Consider the following 21,825-nt stretch of genomic DNA (forward strand, 5'->3'; position numbering starts at 1 on the left):
GCATGGCTTGGCACATTACACACATACACAGATAGAAACTTACAGCGAAATAACTTTATAAAATATTTCCTTATATTTTACATTTGTTTAATATATAGTGAAAGTAATGGTGACACGAACTTAATAATGATGACAAGGTAACAGGATTTGTTTTTTTGTATTTTATGTGCAACTTGTTCACTGTTCCCTGATTCTTGTGTATGGTTTGTGTGCATTGTTGTGTATGTAACTTTGTGTTAGTTTTTTCCATCCGAGAAAAAGATTGCAAGAATGCAAGTTACAAAATAATGTGATCCTAACTTTTTATAACATTAACAACAGAACATTTTCAAGACAATTCCGTTACCCTGTCAAATTTTCAATCATAAAAAATTTACTTTAATCAGAGAGCAGATGATGTTTTATATAAAAAAAAGGAAACACATTTCGTAAGTCATAAATGGTGTTTAAAACTTCTATATTAAAAGCATTCTTAAAAAAGATAAATTCTATGTTTTGTGCATTGAAATGATTATTTCATTACTCCTATCAATTTTAGCTTAGTTAAGAATAAAAAATGAAAACTTTACACTTCACAGTACTCTCTATTTATGTACAGGTAAAATAGTAAATAGTATATATAAACACGTAGAATAATAATAATGTAATGGTGTATTAGAAAGTGATAATAGTAAAATTTACTGATAATTTTAAAAGGTAATTGGAATCTGTAGATGGACATTTTGAAGGATATGCTATCCTTAAACACCCTTATTATAACTCTAAGAAAGATATTAACTTGTTAACCCAAACTGCACTTTATTCTCTAGCGCCCCCTATTGGTACTTCAATCATGTTAATAAGTTTATTTATCGCATTATAACAAATACTTAAGTGAGCATACGTCCACGAGGCAGTTAGTTGTCAATTCCCAAAATTAGGAAGTTTTCACAAGATAGCATTGAATACCAGAAAGAGAGTTAAACAAAACATATCCTCCTATATCGACTTCAACAAGATTAGCATGGCTGATGTTGTATTTCTTTCTAAGGTTTTTTTTTCTCTATTTCACAAAAAGTAGGTTTTGTTCTTATATAATGCAACTTGGCTCTCAGCTTCCAGACTATTACAAAAATAATCTTTCTATTATTTTAAAATATACTTTTACAAATAATAAAGCATTATTTTCTTTGACGTAACAATGTTATAAAAGGTTTTGTGCGAATAAATACTCAATATTGAGGATGGATATATATATATATATATATATATATATATATATATATATAACTTATTTTAATCACTAATCTTACCAGATTATTTTAACAAGTAGGATTTTATCAAGTGTTACCTTTTTCCATTCACTTCACTTAAAATTATCTAAAGAAATTTGTTATGGATAAGTGATGATGTGTTCAATTATTTAATGCATTATCAGTAAAAATTGGTATTGACCCTTACCGATAAAGAAAGATCAATTTAGAGTGGGTATCTCCCCCCCATGTACAGTTTGGGTTCACAAGTGTTTAGTACAGACTGACATTGAATGTTACGAAATATTGGTTAATGAAGATAGTTTAAAAGGGGAATGATACTATCCAAAAGATATGTTGGCATGATTGAAAATGGATTATAAAATTAATAAAACACAAAATTTAAATAGACATCAAAGAATCCAGCTCATTTCAACAAAGCAAACAACATTCATGAACACTATATAAAAATGTTGTGAAGAATAAAAGAATATTATAAAAGCAGTACAATTGATTTAGTTGAGATTATTGCATAATACACTTTGTAGATGACTCTGCCAACCAAAATAACCCAAAGGATACATTGTGTGAATAAAATATGTAAAAATATAAAACCTGCCTAAAATGATTAAACTTTATTCTTCATTACAAACAAATTATACATAAAATTCACATTAATTTATTTAAAACAGTTATAATTAACTAAATGTACAGCTGTCAAACTAAAATGGTGCTATACAGTTGTATAAACATTTTACATTTGGAATAAAAAAATGTAGAAACACATGACAAATAAGTTCATAATTTGAAATGTACCCTTGAGATTATTTTAAAAGGCACATCAAGATACTACTTTACAATACTTTTACAAAAATTCTATACTCAATTGTGCACAAAGCAAACACAGATATTATAAAAAAACCATAATATTTCTTGAAAATGGCACAAATATAACAGTCAATAACAAATAAGCCAACCAGAAACCAAAGTAATACATCTTGTGAATTAATTGTTTAATAACGATTAAAGCATACTTGTTGACTCTAAAGAAATGTTTTGAATTATTTATAAGTTTTTCCAAAAATAAGCTCAATTATTTGTAATTAAATAAATATTGTAAAAATGTACAATGTTTTGAAACGTTATTTGATTTTCAAAACGAAACCTGTAATTCACAACTGCTATTCATTTGCGTTAACAGCACAAATAAACTATATCTGTTTAATTTAAAATGCATTAAACTCTCTCAGAGTACAGTCACAGTTCAGCTTGCTCCTGTTTAACTTAAAACTTTTTTACAGACTAGATTAGTCTTGAATTATTTTACAATTCTTTCATATACTTTTTCACAGTTGCAAAGTGGATTACAGGAATCTTCTCCTCAACTTGAGATTATTGCCTGAGGAACTCCAAGTCTAGACGTAGAGGGTGGTAGAGGTGCCTGCAATACTGCGGCTGCATATTGTGTGTCAGACACTCGTATTGCGCTCAGATCCTGGCGTTCCATTCTGCAATAAACAGATTTCATCATAATAAAATTCCTGTGATAAATTACAAGTTTTACCAATACAACGTTTAGCCAGTTGAAATAAAAGTGCTATACTCTACACATGGTTTAAAACAATGAATCAAATGAATTAACACTGTGGATATGAATAATTTCAAATTTTGAATTTAATTAACTTTTCTCCCACTCCCATAACATTTGTATTATGTATAATGTTGAAATATTGTTATTTACAAATTGTATAGTATACCCATCTCCATGCCACTTGTTTAATTCATATATCTTACTCCCTACGTTTTTGATTCTGTTTTAACACATCGAAAAGGTTAATGCTTACATTTAAGCTGTGTATACAGTAGAGTCCCGTTAATCCGACCTAATTGGGACCGAGCCCTATTCGGATTATGTGATTGTTCGGATTAGCCAGAATTACAGAAAAATACGGTTTTAAACTTGAGATGGGTCTATTTTGTTATAGAATTATCAACACTGTTCATTAAAACATGTTTTCTGACTGTTGCATTGAATTTCTTGACAAATAAAAGTGATTGCGAATACTAAGCACATTTACCGTATTTAGTGTGAGAGTTCTATTGTTAAGCAATGTGAGCGTACTGGATATTGTACGGGTCCACGCGTTCAATAGTTGTACGAAACTACGCGTCATCCAATAGACTCTCTTCAATGCGACAGAAGACAATAACTGAATTTATGTCTTTTAACAATTAACCTTTCAACGCGTTTTGCCGTACTAGGTACGTCATGACACTTTTACTTGAGATCGCGTTTTGCCGTACTGAGTACGTCATGGAGTAGTCGGTTATTTTTGTAGCTGTAACAGACGACTATCGAATGATTTCAATGAAAAAATGTATACCAATCGAAAGGAGAAGATTCAAACTTTCGATTAATTGAGTCGATATCTCGAAAAATCGATCTTTAGAAAAAATATCTGAGAAATCAGCTGCATTCAAGACGACGTCATTGCCGTGCAGCCGATCGTTTGTCAGCTTACGTTTGTTGTTGTTTACAGTCATTGTTAGTGTGATGGTTATGTTCAACTGACATATTTTTGTGTGTTTTACATTCCTTTGTTTAGTTATTATTATTAGTTTTACAAGCTAACTATATTGTTTTGAAGAAGGAAATCCCGTTTTGACAGGAACAATTTGTTGTGTTTTATAAACATGAGTTGGGGATGGTTTGTAGGTTAGCTAGCTAACCTTTTAGGGAAATTAACCTAAAGTAGGTTAATTTTGTTTAATTTGGCTAATTTTAAACACTAACAACATAGAAGTATAATAAAAATAATTATAAACTTGGGTAATTTGCTTATATTATTTATAAAACACAAAATCTCTAAAAAACCGCCAGAAAAATCAACGCAGGAGGGAGTATGACCATGAAAAAAAAATAACGCGTTGAAGGGTTAATATTGTACTCAATAATAATATCAGTACTGTACGTCCAATTTTCGTTTGATTTCACTTCTTAATACAGTAATTTAACTCATACTTAACCTATAAGTTTCAATTTGATACTGTATTTAACTTCATTATTTATGTACTGTACCGTACACAATTTGTCTTAATAAAATACTGTACAGTATGTCTATTTAATTAAAGTTTTCTTTGTTTATGTACGAAATGATGCACCCATTTTCATTTTTTATGTAATTAGTTCCTATAACTGTTCATTATCGTTATAAATAATTCCTCCTGGACCTGTTCGGATTACACGTGTTCGGATTAGCGGGACTCCACTGTAATTAACTTTTTTTCGTATGAAATTGGAATTTGTTTTTGGATTGCAAATTTTGTTACAAAATAATAATAATAACTACATATGCAGTATAAATTATTTTATATTGTATACTTATACTCATCCTTGGTTTGTTCCTATCTGGTCCATTTTCGGCACCCATCAATTATTCCCAATGTGAACCATATAACATCCAAGTTTTTTTTTTAATAAAATTAATTTGAATCAACAATACAAAATCTGTGTTCCCTTTGCATTGTTCAAAGTGGTGTAAAAAAACCAAAACATTTCCCAAGTTTTCCAACTTTTGAAAATCTACGCTACTGTGCAATAACAGTAACTTGGGACATGGTCATATCCACTTATTCATACAAACTTGGCCCAGAGGTTTTTTTTTTTTAGAGCAAAAAACACTTGGGTTATCTTGCCCGATAACAAGATATGACACCTACTCATAGTTTGGTAGTGTCAAAACAAGTAACTAGCTCTAAAAACTAAAGAAATATTAATAATAATTAATGGGCTTACTATAAATAATAGGAAACAGTTTCTTAAAACTATTAACCCTGGAACTGGCCATAATTTTTCCCAAAATGGCAGGCACTTTTTGGTGATTTTGTAAGGGGTTTGCATTTTAATCACTGCTCATCTATTTTTTAAGATACAAACATTTTAATAACATCAATGTCATTAGAAATAAATGTAGTTTCCCTAAAAAATATTAAAGATTGAATCATTTAATGTATTTTAATTTTTTTTACAGATTAACGTAAAAATATTAGTAAAGAATAAATTTTTCTCAAAATGTATAGCACCCTCTCAGGTAATATGAAAACTTTTAGAATAATTCTAAAATATAAAAAAATTTGCTTATATACCTCAATTACATATTACAAAAAAAAGCTTTAGGTAAAAGAAGTTTATTGGTACTTTTGAATAATATATCTATAAAAACTACATAATCTGAAAAAAGTTTGTATAGCACTATTATGTATACCATTGTGACATTTTGGAATCTATTGGATGAACAAATATTTGTTTCTAAGAGATAAATATATATAGAAGAGAAAAATATGATATATATATATATATATATAGAAGTTTACATTGTATAAGATATTTTTATATGACAACAAACTTTTTTTTAATTTTTTACATAAGTCAAAATTGTGAAATAAATGCCTAACTTTTTTAGCTAACAATTTTCTTTTCATCCAAAAATTATTTATAAAGATAGTACGTTTATTGAAGTTTAGAAAAATTTACAACAATGTATTTTTATCTTTATTATTTTTTGTTAAAAAAATAAAGCAAGCGATGGTCATAGAAATAAAACGCTAATACCTCCAGAAAAAGTAAAAAAGAACTTTTTTACTTTTATAATAAATACCTTTGCATAAATTTAAATTTAAATCAAAATTTAATTTTATAATAAATTAAATTGTCTACAAAATAATAAAACACTGAACCTACGTGAACACGGGCTTATTTTCAGTTTCACAAAAATCAAACCTATTCACTAAAACTTAACCTAACCTCTACATTTTTCACTTCACTAATAAAAAAAAACACTCACTAAACAAACTTTTATTTGTACACACTAAATAACGAAAAGTCTAAAATATCCAAATAAATAGCAAGCAATACACTAATACCGGCAATGGCGTAATAAAAACAAAGAAATCAACATGGCAACCAAGCGATGCGTTGTTCTTCTCTACTGGCTGAGTTGGTGATTGCGCAACAGAACAAAAATAAAATACTAGTTCATAGTCTTCGTTGTCAATACTGTTGCTTAGAGCAATTCTTCTTCTTTGTTTTGATACGATTTCCACTATTTCTAGACAACGATAAAGTAACAAAAATAATAAAATTTAATGAAGCTATTTTCGACGCATTAGGCATTTTGGGATTTTACAAATCAAGAGCTTTTCAAACGCTTATTTTATAAACATTTATTTTCCTACTGGCTATTTAAAAGATGTTTCTGAAAGCCAAGAATACACTGTTTTCAATGACAACACTTACGATCGTATAGAACGTAAACGCACAATAGGAAATTTTTACAAACATACGGTAATTTTAGCGTGTTTGGAAATTACGCAAACAAACGGCAATCGGAAATGTGAACAACCAAGTTTAGAATTTTATAATGAAAGATTTAATGTAACTATTGAACATTTTATGATATAATATGAAACCTTGGATCTTTATCTTTAGATTTACGTATGTTTTACTTCAAAAAAGGTAAAAATAGACTTGCTGTGAGAGATCATATTACGACATAGTTAATGCGTCGAAAATAGCTTAGTGCCATTTTGAAACCGTAGTTAATGCGTCGATAATCGCTTAAAGCCAGTTGCAGGGTTAAAACATAACATATATACACATATAAATATCTATGATATTATAACACTTAAAACTAGTTAACAATAGATCTGAGTGAGCTGTAAAAGGGCCCACCCAGTCCGGTTACTCTAATGGAAGCTCTTTTTTTTCAGGTACTTCACAGCCCTTCAAACCCTGGCCAGCAATGAGGTACTCTCCAGGAATCCGAAGAGCTTAACTAGAACTTCATTATTGTCCCCTAGCAATTCGGCAAGAGTAGAAGGGAGACGATAATCGCGCCTCTGTCGAGAATAGTGATTACACTCGATCAGGACATGGTTTACAGTTAGATTAACATTACACACGGGGCACAAAGGAGGATCCCCGCGGTTCATAAGAAAGCCGTGGGATAGAAGGGTGTGTCCGATCCGAAGACGGTATAACAGTACCTCCTCCCTGCGGCTCTAAAAAAAAGCAGTGGTTTGAGTGGTTAGCAGTGGTTTGAGGACGTCCAAGGTAGAACTGACCCCTTTATGTCCCGTAGTTTGTTATCGTTGATTTCTGTCCACGACCTTTGCCACTCATTTCTTAAGAGTCTTTTGATGTGTGATTTCACATCTGGCAATATTAGTTGTTAGGTGTAAGGCGCCAATTCTATCGCTTCCCTTGCAGCTCTGTCGGCCATTTCATTGCCAGGTATTCCAACATGACTTGGTACCCACATAAAAATAACTTGAACATTTCTTCTTATTAGATCATGTAGGGAGTTTTTTATATTGCACAGAAGAACGTGTTTCGGATACAAGTCCTTTAGTGCTTCTATGCTGCTCAGTGAGTCGGTACATACCACCAGCCTCCCTGTCCTAGGGCACACGATGTTTAGTGCCTTCTCGATGGCCGTCAGCTCGGCAGTATAGACAGAGGACGCAGGGGGGAGGCAAAATTTGAACTCAGATCTGGCAGTCACAAAGGCGCAACTAGTGCCAGTCCCAGTTTTTGATCCATCCGTATATACTACGTCACATGGTGTCAACTTGTTTAGCTCTTCACGAAATAATTGGTTTATTATGTTTGCGGATGTATCTTGTTTCTTATTGTGTACTAGCAAGTTTTTAATAGGTGGTCTATTCAAAGACCACAGGGGTACGTCCCAATCGTGGCTTTGTCGCACCTCGAAAACGTCGATGCCGAGACGTACTATTATGTTCCCTACTCTTATACCGAAAGGGGCTGAAGCGTTAGGTTTCAACTTATACCTATGCGTTAATGCATTTTCAAATACTAAGTCGTAAGCTGGGCTGAAAGGTCTAGATTTCAGAGTATACCAAAAGTTGGCTAACAACAGATCCCGTCTTTGCGACAACGGCGGCTCTCCGCACTCAGCCAGCAAACTTATCACCGGACTGGAGCGGAATGCACCGGTAGTCAGTCTGATAGCAGAGTGATGGATTGTGTCCAGCATTTTAATAGTGTTGGGACGTGCAGAGGAGTACACCTGACACCCGTAATCGAGGCACGAACGAACAAAAACTTTATAAAAGCGAAGCATACATGTTCTGTCTGCGCCCCACCTTGTCCCTGTAAGCACTCTGAGCAAGTCCAGTCGCCGTAGACATTTAGCTTTCAATTCTTTCAAATGAGGAACCCAGGTAAGTCTGCTGTCCAAAGTAAGGCCCAAAAACTTTATGGTACGATTTACTGATATACGGGTACCGTTAATTGTAAGGAAAGGCTCGGTAGCATTCCTCTGCCTAGAAAACAATATGCACTGGGTCTTATCAGATGAAAAGGAAAATCCTGTTTGTCGACTCCAGTCTTCAAGCCGACGTATCGCAATCTGTAAGATTCGTTCCGCAGTAGCATGTCTCCTTGCGGCGACGTACACAGCAAAGTCGTCAACAAAAAGAGAGCATCGAGCAGGATTAGTGACACAGCTCACGATGCTATTTATAGAAATGGCAAAAAGTGTACAGCTGAGCAGTGAGGCACCCCATTCTCCAGCATTATTGGGTTGGACAAAGTTGTGCCCAACCTTACCTGAAAAGTTCTGTCGCTCATAAAGTTATTTATGAAGCATAAGATGTTTCCACCGACTCCCCATGACATCAAGGTGTTTACAATTCCCCTTCGCCACGCGGTGTCGTAGGCTTTTCGAAGATCAAAGAAGACTGCTAATACCTGTTTTCGTTCAAGAAATGCATCTAAGATAGTAGTCTCCAATGAGACCAACAGATCCGTCGTTGACCGTCCTCGGCGAAACCCGCACTGCTGGTTTGCGAGAAGGCGGTTTTGTTCCAAAAACCATACCAGCCTACGGTTCACCATGCGTTCCAAAATTTTGCATAGACAACTGGTGAGAGACACCGGCCGATAACTGGTGGGATCTTTCCTATTCTTTCCAGGTTTTAAAAGGGGAATAATATGAGATCTACGCCATGCCGAGGGAAAGGAACGCTCCTGAAAAATCTGATTGTACAGAGTTAAAAGAGCTTTTTTGCAAGAGATTGGAAGATTTCTCAGCATGGCATAATGGATATCATCTGGTCCTGGGGAGGAGTTTTTGGAACAAGTAATTGCGGAGTTCAGCTCTTCTAACCCGGGATTACTCGCGCCCGTAAAACTCCCGCGATCGCTCGCGCCGTTAGGGCGCTCCTAACATTTGACATTCTTCTACAAATTGATGTATATGTTGTATATACACATAGTATAGGAAATAAATAAATTGTTAACACATCTCAAATCACACATTAAAATGTTTTATTTTAATTTTTAACTTATTTGTTTATAAAAAATGCATTTATGAACAAAAATTTCCAAACTTTTACTTTTTCCAAATCACCTTATCTTAAACAATATAGAATATAACAATTTAGTATAATATAGAAATAATGTAGAATTAATAATTGTTAACACATCTCAAATCACACATTAACATGTTTTATTTTAATTTTTAACTTATTTGTTTATAAAAAATGCATTTATGAACAAAAAATTTCCAAACTTTTACTTTTACCATCCAACCAACAACGAATATCATCGTCATTACTCGTTACCTGAGCCATATTGAACAAAACACATCCACGCGTCAGAAACACAATCACCACACGGACAGTTCCGCGATCACTCGCGCCGTTAGATCTGGGCTAACACTAGCAGTCACATGAACGCTCACGCAGTTAGGCGGACACTAACAAAGCGGAGCACGCTCCTTCCCCCCTCCACTGCTACCATCCCCAACACACTAAAATTCCCCAACTACTGTGGTGGTTGGTTAGGCTACTAACGAAACCATTATTCAACGTTCAGTCACATATATTCATAATTTAAAAAAATTTCTCCAGAGGAATTAAAAATGTTAGATTCAATCTAATAGCGCGAGTAATCCCGGGCTAAAGAAAATAACAGGTTAAGGGAGCTATTTGTATTTAAATTATAATTTATTTGTACCGTTTCAAATTCAAATTCAAATTCAAATGACTTTATTTGTATTATATATACAAAAGGGCGAATTTAGGGCCATAAGGCCCTGTCTTACAATTAACCCTAATATAATAATATAGAACTTAAGTCAATTAAAACTACTACTGTACATTTAAAATAAAACAAAATTATATAATAAAGGTATCTTTAAGAATTTAGTATAAATACATTCATACAAAAAATTCATACACACATTCACTAGCACCCTATCCGTCCTCCAAAACCTACCCCAACTAACCCGTCGCTGACATCGTTTCTAGCAATTTAGCTTTCAGTAAGGCTGCAAACCGATTTCGACTCCCTACTGACTTAATATGGTTAGGAAGGGAATTCCAAGCTCGACAAGCAGTAACGACAAATGATTTGTTGTAAGTTGAGGTTCGATGGCGGGGAATAAGAAGCATTGATGAGGCCATTCTTGTCTCTCTTGCGCTCGTTTCAGAGATCAATTTGAATTTGTCAGCCAGATATATAGGCTCTCCAGAGTTAAGACTAGAATACACCAAAATAAGAATTTTTAATAATCTTGCATCGGCCAATTTTAGAATGGAATGTTTCAATGGTATGTTTAAATCTTTGAAACTCAGGACAGTATGATATAGTCTTTGATACTTCAGATATGGTATGAGACAACTGGTTTGCGACCTCTTGAGGATTGGAAATGATATTATTCCCAACCTTAAGTTCTAAGATAGGTTGGGAGGGGGGTTTTCCACAAACCGAGCGAAGCTTCCTCCATACTACTGAAGAAGCTGTAGTCCTTGTTATGGAATTAGTGAACGCTTGCCACGACTGTCTCTGCGAAATCCTAAAAATCTGGCGGGCTTTAGCTCTCTTTTGTCGGTATAACTCTAGGTTTTCTTGAGTTGGCCTGATTCTAAATTTTCTTAGAGCTTTTCTTCTGTCTCAAAGAGCTTTACTACATTCTTCTGTCCACCAAGGAACAAAGTTCCGCTTCGGTGTACTAGAAGATATAGGTATACTGTCCTGAGCTGCATGCAATATAGAATTATTTATGTTAGTGACTGCGGTTTCAATATCCAATGAAATATTTATTTCTGGGGTTATTATGGTTTCGTTAAATTTATTCCAATCAGCTTTTTTAATAATCCATTTCGGTCTCCTGTTTCTTTGTATCACCATATCCGGAAAGCTAATCAGGATTGGAACATGGTCGCTTCCATGTAAATCCGTGATTAGCTGCCAGTCTATTCTATGTGCAAGACCCGGGCTGCAAATCGATGACAGACCAAGATCCAGTTCGAGGGCATAAATATGTAGGAGAGCCGTTATTTAATACAACCAAGTTGGCTTCGTCGCAAATTCTGACAACCTCTTGAGGAACAGGTATTTGATCCCCAGAAATGGTGATGAGTGTTGAAATCACCAATCATGAGAAATGGACGGGGCAACTGATTAATCAGGTCTGACAGCTCTTGTCTGTCGAGAACGAATGGTGGAGGTGCAAAATATACAGAACATATATTTATTTTAAAAGGAACCAAAATGGAGATACATGAAGCTTGCAGGGAAGTGTTTAAGTTCACTTCTTTTGCGCCAGTTGTTGCATCCACGAAAATAGCTGTACCCCCACAGGCATTAAGGTTGTGAAGGTTATCGTAACGATAAATATCGAAACCCTTCAAGGAAAAATGATTTGCACAGTGAATTTTAGTTTCCTGGATGCAGACAACACTTGGCTTGGACTCCTGAAGAAGATGTTTTAATTCTTCAACGTGTGATTTTAATCCGTTTATGTTCCATTGGAGTATTGAAAACATTTATTAGTTATTTTAAAAGTTATTTTATTTCTGGTTTTTGGGAATTGTGGATTTTTAAATTTACCTGTGACTGTCTTGAATTCTGTTTCTAAGGTTTGTTCATCCACAATCTCGTCCTCCTCCATAACACTTGATTGGGATGAAAAACGGGAATGTGTGGAAGTGTTTGGTGATCCTTGGGAGCGATTGTCAATCTTACTTTTAATACTTTGTTTTAGTTTGTCGTTGAGCGCTTTTCTTTCAGCTGGCGTTAGCTGTTGAGGCTTTAGTTTCACGGATACATTAGTTTTTTCGTTTGGTGTTTTTTGGAATTTTGCTCTAGTGTTCTGTAGACGAGGATCGTCAGATGTCTTCGCTGGAGGTAGCTTCTGTTGTACTTGGGGGATTGGATTGAAGTTAGCCGAGAGTAAACTAATGACATTTGCCATTTGTTGTGTCAGGGCTTCAACCATCGCCTCTAAGGAAGAACAATGAGAACAGAGGAGTATCTCGGGTTGTCGAGGCAGCAGCTTTTGCGTAGGACACATCTTTCTTCGGCAGTTGAGCTGTTCGTCTTCTATATTCTTTGCGAGCATCCACGAATGACAGCTTGTTAACTGTGGCAATCTTTATTACCTCCTTTTCTTCTAGGTATATCTTGCAATTTCTTGAGGCTGCGGAGTGTTTTCCTTTGCAGTTAACGCAGAAGGGTTCTATGTTGCATGTCTTTTCGTTGTGGTCTTCCTTACCGCATTGTACGCACAGTTCTTTGTTTTGGCATACTTTACTAGAATGTCCGAACTTCTGACATCGAAAACATCGCTGTGGGTTTCAAAAGTACGGACGTACAGAAAGAACAAGATATCCTGCCTTAATCATCTCCGGAGGGTGGGGTAAGTTGAAGGTTAGGATATGCCCGGGAGTTGCGATTTGATTCGTTCCTTCCATCCGGGTTATTCTGACAACATCAGTTACGAAACTAGGTTTAAGTTCTTCTTTTACCTCATCTAGATTGCATTCAAGCAGCTCCCTACTGAAAACGATACCCTTTGAAGAGTTCAGGGTACCATGGGGTTGAACTACTACTTGAAATTGATCAAAGAATGAGGTCATCTTCAGAAGTTGTTTCGATTGTTTACTATCAACCGCTTCCACCAGAACAGTTCCATCTCGAAGTTTCTTAATGGAGTTTGGCTGGCCTCCTGCTCCTACAATTGCCTTGTTAATAAGGAAGGGACTAGCTTTGGATAGAGGGTTTCTTTCATCTCTCGACTTGAAGACTAGGAACAGTGGAGTGTTTGATGCATAGGCCTCGTCATTTTGGTCTATTCTTCTTTGTTTGCTGTCCTCTTCTTGCATGGAGTCAGGTGATGGTCTTTTCAGATTACTTTCGCAATCTCTGTTTACTACACTGTGCCTTGGAGTTGGGGAGGTATCCATAGAAAGTTAACCAGCGCTTTGTGTGAAGAGGTGCGGGCCGAAACACCAGGAACGGGCGTGCCCTCGGGTCCTTGAACAAACAGACCCTACCCCAGTTTCCCCGGGGCCTGGTGTTAGCTCGTTTAACCGAGACGGGAATTCGCGCACGACTCGGGCTCGCACGTAGCAGCAGAGACTCCAACATCTCTGCTCACTGCACACTTCCTGACCAAGGACTGACGTGGCTGGTCTCAGATCCGTATCGTCACTGACGCGTCGGCAGCGCAAGCGCACATCAGCCCCAGCACACTAACAAGAAGGCACTCCTTGATTAGGGCTGGGGCACTCCCAGCGGGTGACGAAGCGGAACAGTCGGAAAGGAGTGAGTAGGGATGGATAGGATTAAGGATACGGGAAAGGATGGGAAAGACAGTTTAACGTCATACCCAGGACGTGGCCCAGAGGTGTATACTCCGCCCATATAAAATTGCAAATGTGACGAAATTCTTTAACAACCATTATTTCGGTACAAAAAAATAGACGACAGCAAACCAATGAACTTTCTTGGCACAGCCAGATAATCTAAATTAGTATTCTAGGGCCATGTGTTCAATCCGTCTATTATAAATAGTCCAGATTTAACCAATCAACTATAAAAAACCATACAAAGGTGGATGTAAGAGACCTTCAAGATTACTTAGGAATATCTTTTACTAATATGGGACAAACATGATATTCAAAATTTGCATAGTGACAGCTTCCAAGGATGTGTAATTTATGAAATAATTTAGATTATTAGGATGAAGAATAAATAAAGTACAGAACAATAATGTACAAAATTGAAAATGTTACCTTGACTACGATGCTACCATTTGCTTCCTTCTCAAGAGAGACATCCCCTTGATTTTGTGTGTTCTGTAACATAATACAATTCTATTATACCAAGTCATTTTTTATTCCCTACAGATTATTTCACAATCAATTGTAGATTTAAGGTGCTGAAATAATCAAGGTTGCATTTTAAGAAGAATATGAATGAAGGATAACTGTTATGGATGAGTAACGTAAAGCCTTGATAACAACCGACTCAGTCTTAGCAGGTGTCATTAATTATTAATAGCCTCACTTTACCAACACAATCAAGAAGTAACAGCCAAACTATGAAAATTCCAGTCTTGGCTTTTCATTAAAAAATTTTTTAGTGTAGTCTTTTATTATGGTTTATGCATAATGTTTTAATAATAATTATTAACTTCACATTTTCATGAAAAAAATGTATTACACAAAGTTTTATAGTACATTTTTTAAAATTTTAAAGTATGGGTACAAAACATACACAAATGGCCTGTCATCTGAGGAAACATGACTGCCAGTTCCAATGCCAAAAAATAATGATATTAAATTGCTGCCATATTGGAACAAAAATTCGCAGAAAATTAATATTTTGCATGATTATGTAACTCAGTTTGATAAAGGTTTCTGATGGGTTTCATGAATTTATCTTAAACCGTTCATGAGATAATGTTTTTCAAAAACACTTATACAGGCAAAAAACTTTAAAACTAAGGACACATTTTATCATGTACTATTTGTTAGCATTTCCCTGGTGAACAAAGTGGTAAAGTTTGGTCGAATGGTTGTGAAACACTGTATATATGCATGTCTCAATGAGCACTGTAGTTTTCACAAACAATTTTTGTTTATAGTACAAACCATACAAAATTGGTCGAGCGTTCAAACCTGTGTAAATAACTAAGAAAGAAAGATTTTAATTTTATAAAAATTCACTCACACACACATTGCTTAATTTCTAGAACTAGAATGTGCAGAACTGCAACCTTCAAGGGATCTGAAGGTTATGGAACACATATGATCAAGTAGGTCCTTCACCCTGATTAACCAAAAAGTTTTGAAAATATGAGGTATCAAAACAGTGTTTATGAGGGAAAAATAAAGCGCTTATTGAGACCTTTCCATAGTTACTCCACATGCCATGGTTCCGATCTGCTATGATGAAGGATGATAATGATTTATCATTAGATTTCAATATTTTAAGTGATTTATTATTTGACTTAGGATACCTACCACAAAAGGGTCTTATTTTAGGGAAATGCATTATTTATAAATTCAATAGAGCTGAAACAGAAAATATACTATTTACTAATGTATAAAACTGTAATTAAGTAAAAAATTATAAGGTTTAGTAAAGTTTTATTACTTTATTAGATCAATTAATTAAAATCTTGAAACCAACAAAAGGACTAATCTAATGATCTACGTTATTAGTACGAACAGTAAAAAGCATTTTATATACAAAGGAAAAGAACAATGACATGAAATATGTACAAAGAAAAACCAACACTGACATGGTATATGTACAAAGAAAGGTCAGCCAAAACCAACCCAGCCACCAAATGAATGAAATTAGATGAGGTAATTAAGTGTTGATAGTACAATTATTATTATACCCAGATTATTTGGTTAATTTAAAAGAACCTGTAAAGTTCAGCGGCGGATGCAACTTTCTTCATTCTGCTCTAACCGAATGGCCAAAATGTATTCATTTATTTAAAAAGATGCATATTTGTTTTTTTTTTAATAAAGATGCTACAGAACTGGAGGAAATCCATTTTAAACTTGTAGTAGAAAACACAACTGTATAACACCACGTCGTAACTGTAGTTAACTGAAAATTCAAAGTTACAATAAAAAACAGAAAACACAGGATAATAAATTAATGTACTTATTGACTGATGTTACTCTTAAATAAAGTTTGCATAGACTATTAAGAGTAACTCCTACATATATTTAGTGCCTGGAAACTGATCAAGTAAAATGTTTTATTCATATATACACAATATTGGTAGATATCATATTAAAATTTTTTAAGGTAGTCTTTCATGTAAAAATAAAATTAACAAATTTTAAAACTTATTGAAACAATATAGTAACATGGATATATAAACATATCTTATCATTCAATAACAAACTTAGAAGGATTAAAAAGCATGTCAAACAGCACTGTTTTCACACTATGCTGTTTCTGTCACTCTGTAAAAATGATGAGATTTGTCTTGAAACAAACAGATTTATAACAAAATTCTAGTGGCACAGGTGCAGACACCGCAGTGGATGTGGAGGGGATGGGGAGGTTAGCGTGTTACTGTGTTAGCGGCACTTACACCAGGCGTCGAGGCATCACCTGAGGTGTCATCCCCTCCACGGCCCTGTGCTAATGGGCACACCAACTCTCCATAGTCTAGCTCCGACTTGGCTTTCTTGCGTTTCAGTGTGAACTGTGACTTCTTTGGCACCTGGTCACAGAGAACACAGTCAATAACTCAGATCATCTTAAATTAGCAGAATGATTGTAACTTTAAAATAGTATTAGTTGTTAGTATTGGGAAACTAATAATTTTTCACAGAAAATACATGAGTAAATAAAAAATTTCGGAGCTTACTTCTGTATAGATACTTGAAAAGAGTCAGATACATGAAAAAGATGGAATTCTTTCAACAATGGTATGGAAAAAATAACCATACGCAATGGATATATATATATATATACACCTAAAATAAGATAAATAACATCTCTATAAACTTGTTTTTAATTTATAAATAAACCATAACAAAAAATTTCTGTAGTTGCAGTTTTTTAGTAAAATGAGCTGGCAAACATAATCTGTTACAGTAAACACAAGGGCTGTTTAATTATCAACCTCTGATCACACTGTGAAAAGCAAACATTGTGACACGAGATGAGATGTGCATTCTGTATGACACCCCAGAAACAACAATAGATGGTTTCAAATTCTCCAAGCCAGAGACTACAAGAAATGCAGAAGGCTACTGGGAAACACTAAAATGGTTGCAGATTGCAGACAGATTCAGAACAAAAGAAGAGTAATGCTCACTTCCGGAATTGTCCTTATTCATGCAAATACCCATCCTTGCAGTGCTGCTTTGATAAAACGGCTTCTTGACAGATTTCAATGGGATATTTTTTATCATCCAGCCTATAATTTTAACCTAGCCGAAGTGACTTCATCTATTCCCTGCATTGAAGTAGCTGTGAGGACAAAGCTTCCGATCAAACAGAGCACTCCGAAATGCTATGAAAACCTATCTCAAGTCATTGGCAGCAATGTTCTAGGAAGAGGGTTTCGGAAAGCTTGTACCCCGGTATGATAAATTTCTCAATTTAAATGGCGATTATATTGAAAAGTAACCATGTTTGTATGTACCTTTTAATAATAAATTTATTTCTTTATATATATTAGTTTTATTTTTATACCACACCAGTAGCTGAAAAAAACAGCCCTTGTATATTTATTAGAGTATTGGATTTTTGGTTGAAGACATTTTAAACATTTCACAAGTTTTCAAAAAGGCTTTCATTTTAAAATTTAAAAAAAACTGCAATGATTTTTTACATTTGATTATTTATAATTTTTACACAGAGCAATTTTTTGTTTAAAACTCAATGTTATTATGCCTCTGCCATTTTTATTTAATTTTTACTATGATTACCAAATACATATAAATGAAAAATCTAATTTTTGAACATTCTTTTACAAAATATTAATTTGTTTTTGCATAAAAATGCAACTAAAATAATGAGAACTCCAACGACATAAGAATCTAAACATCCAAAACTTTCACATAGTGTGGAGATAGTGATATTCAATGTCTAGTATTATAAGAAAACATTTGTGCTATATTTTGCCACTATATTGTTATTACTAAAAGTATGACATAACTGTTAACACACTAAATAACAATATAAAAATAGATTTAGACATCTCCAGAACGTAAAGGTTATACTGTGCAAAACACTGCCATTGAGTTCACTGTTATAATTCAGTATAAAACTGCAGGTAGTTTAGTTTATATGTCCTAAAAAATAATCAATTATCTGTAAAATTTGATAAAAAATAAATGTGACCCCTTAATTGAGCCATCAACTCAGTTAAGTCGGTCATGGCTATATTTAATTTTTCAATTTATACAGCTACAGTAAATGCATCAGTTTTAAATCTCACACCCTGGCTATTATTTGTTGTCTTCTGTATTAAATTTAGTTAACTTGTTCATTTCAATAAATAAGTGAATAAGTGGTTAAATACTATTTGATAACTCCAATTTAGAAACTTTTAGAAGTAAAAATAAGAATTACTACAAAATGTATAACTAAAAGAATAGTATTATCAATATTAAAATAGGAAAAAATGGATGGTTTATATTTTATAATCTCTGCTATTCAATACAATTATTATATTCTTTTAAAACGTTATAATTTTTTTAAATATTTTGAAAACAATGTTAAAATAACAACATTTGAGCTAATTTGAGCTATCTTTGTCTAGAGTTACATCAAATTAGGAACAAAACAAACATATTTGTAATTAATTGTAGTTTTAACAGATAGAGTACAGGATGGTATCATTGCATCAATTTAAACTTAACCTGAATTTAAAAGATTATTTTCATTTATTTTTTTCTGTTATAGGTATATGATTTATTTGTTGATAGACAAAGAGGCACAATGTAAATTAAGTAATTAATTAATGTATTATGATATAAAACATACATTTCCATTAATGTAAATGACAATAATAAGATTATCTGATTTACACATCTAACTTAGATTTGAATAATCAAAATCTTTGGAAGGGACTGCATCATAGTGTGTTGAAGGAACAATTTATTTGTATTGCCTTAAAGTGACATAAATGTTTACAAATGTTTACAGATGTAACTTGTTGCATAATATTAAAAGTAGAATTCTGATAAAAGTTTTATGTTTAAATTTTTTTTGTTAGTGTACTATATTGTACTTGAACTGGCTAAAGCACTGTTCTAAGTGGAAACTTTTTGTTGACTATGGAGCTCTAATTAAAATAGAAGTTACCTTCATTTTGGCAGTGGTAGTGAGAGGGATGTATCCTAGACTGGCCTCTGCCTCCCGCTTCTGCTGAATGACATCTCGGCCCAACAGCTCCTTAAAGTGTGTTAGCAGGTGTCGTCTCAGAAGTGTCTTGGCAGGCGGGATGTTCAACAGGCTGGCCAACAGCTCCCCAGTGAATCTGGGTTCGTACACCATCAAACCTCCATGCACCCCTGAACACAGTCATGTGACACTTTTCTTTCATAAGACACTAATACATACATATGTACTACCTAATATCTATATTACAAAAATACATATAGGTACACCTGATATTATACGTGTTGACAATAGGTTGACAAGATGTCCTGAATTTTAAAAATTTAGAACTTATTACAGTTAATTTTCGTTGTTATTCAACACTTTAAATTTTTAGGCATACTAACTAATGACTAAATTTATATTAAAAATTTATAATTAAGAATTATGGATTTACACTAACATTAAAATAAATATGAATTTAATAATTTTGGTATCAACACAAAAAATATCAAAATCACTTTTAAGAAAAGCAGTTATTTAACATTTTCATGAAAATAAATAAAGAAAGAATAATTCTTTACTAGGACATTACACTTGAAAGGACAATCTTTTACATACACTGACTGACTTTTAATTTTCAAGTAAGATGAGCTATGGCTTGATTTAAAATGTACAATAGTATTATTATGATTTTTTTTAATCTTTCAAGGGCTTAATTCTAAAGGAGCGGACTTTCAGTAACTTTTTATAGAAAAGCAATTTTTTACTTGTAGGATATGTTGATATATTTGCTATAATGATACAGCCACACTATGTATAACATAATAAAGAAACTATAAGGTATATACCAGAGCCACGTAGATTAGGAGCATATTCTGCCAGGTCCACTGCTCTCAGCCAGTCCATAACTCGGTGGTTAGTCCATAGTGCCACCTCCCCATCACCCTCTCCTGACCTCCTCACCAGGCACGCTGGCTCAAAGTTTTGGGTGCGTAACACCTATTGTCACACACAAAATCAAATGTGTCATTTTATAACTTTGCAAAGTTAAATCTGATTTGATATTCAAGGCAATATTTTAATATTAAGAATAAAATAAGCTTTATTTATAATGTTTACTTAGTTGTGTTCACTTATTTATAAATGCCCTACAAATAAAATAGATGAGAAGAGTTAGCGTCACTGAAGAAAAGTAAAAGTTTCAATAATAAAAGACTAGATTCTTGCAACCTGCTTTAAAGGCATGAACAAATAATCTTTCAATTAAATTAGACAACACAGAAAGTGAAATATCAACTCTAAAAATTTATGTACAACATAAATAATTTAACTATCTGTAAGCAATGTTAAAGATATAATATGGGCTACATTAATGGTACCAAAGTTGTCTTAACAAGGTGTGTCCCTTGAGTTTTTATTTATCTAAGTTCTACTGTATTCTTCAACAGAATCTGAAAGTTTTTATAGTGAACTCGCAACTGTAAAACAAAATTAACCACAAAAAGTTTACTTAATCAAAATCTTAAATACAATGGAAACATTTTTAGTTTGAATTGGTCTTGCTTGAATGTATTTTTTAATGGTTTCTAGGTAGAGTTTATTGCTGTGCTAATTAATAATAAAAAAGTAGTATTACACTATTAATAATAATATCTAATATCAAAATGGAGTACTGGTAAAGTTAAATATAATAAATCAGATATATATTGCCTATACTACTCATGTTCTCAAAGCAGATTTAGTTGGAAATGGTTTACACCAATAACTTTTGTGCCTGTGCAAATAATTGAACATCATTTAACTTGTCTTGCATTATTATTTTTCTACCCACCTAATTTGATGAAGCCAGAAGTATTCGTAAAATGTCTTAATTTAATCTCATTTATTATTTGTAACTTTATCAGTGTTCCATTTAGGTGTATCTTGGATCCTTACCCTTTAAATGTTTTGAGTCAACAAATCAAAGGAAAAAGAAAATACAAATTGTTAACCAAGCTGTTTATGATCGAGCTAATTAGAAGAATGGTCCCAACTCCTATCTGTTTTATACTAATACTGGAAATTGGCCAATTAACACTTAGAGTGCTAATCCCGTAATTTTACGGAACGGCGAAACTTCGGAAGAATGCTAATCCCGTAGTTTTACGTGGTTGTCATTTCAATTGGTATTATATTACATTGTCCGTATTTAAACGGGTTTTGCCTAGTCTACAATGTTATTTGGGTTTTTAGTAACACAATTCACCGCTAGAAAGCGTCAGATGTATTGTATGAGCTTAATGACAAAGCAACTTCGGTCGCGTTGTTTACGTGCCGCTGACGTGACGTTCGTTGCAGCCGGCAGTCGATGTCGCAATCATGGCTTCTCGCAGCTTGAACGACGTTGCGATCAGTGATGTATTAGATGAA

The 21,825-nt window shown here is 33.7% G+C and overlaps 1 protein-coding gene across 3 annotated transcripts in view; it reads right to left on the bottom strand.

Annotated features, from left to right (window-relative positions):
• Nucleotides 1-1,243: 1,243 nt before the first annotated feature.
• The window catches only part of LOC124374995 (liprin-beta-1-like), a 34,793-nt gene continuing 14,211 nt past the window's right edge, over nucleotides 1,244-21,825 (bottom strand). For 2 of the 3 annotated variants that reach the window (XM_046833126.1, XM_046833125.1), the window contains exons 7-11: nucleotides 20,265-20,415; nucleotides 19,399-19,607; nucleotides 16,670-16,801; nucleotides 14,340-14,402; nucleotides 1,244-2,740 (exon numbers count right to left, since the gene is read on the bottom strand). In XM_046833126.1, the coding sequence (XP_046689082.1) occupies nucleotides 2,702-2,740; nucleotides 14,340-14,402; nucleotides 16,670-16,801; nucleotides 19,399-19,607; nucleotides 20,265-20,415 (594 nt within the window). In that variant the 3' untranslated portion in view covers nucleotides 1,244-2,701. The remainder of the gene's footprint in view (nucleotides 2,741-14,339; nucleotides 14,403-16,669; nucleotides 16,802-19,398; nucleotides 19,608-20,264; nucleotides 20,416-21,825) is intronic. The other variant, XM_046833127.1, reaches the window with a different exon arrangement.

Source organism: Homalodisca vitripennis, unplaced genomic scaffold (assembly GCF_021130785.1).
Source record: "Homalodisca vitripennis isolate AUS2020 unplaced genomic scaffold, UT_GWSS_2.1 ScUCBcl_12268;HRSCAF=21896, whole genome shotgun sequence".
In the NCBI taxonomy this organism is placed as follows: domain Eukaryota; kingdom Metazoa; phylum Arthropoda; class Insecta; order Hemiptera; family Cicadellidae; genus Homalodisca; species Homalodisca vitripennis.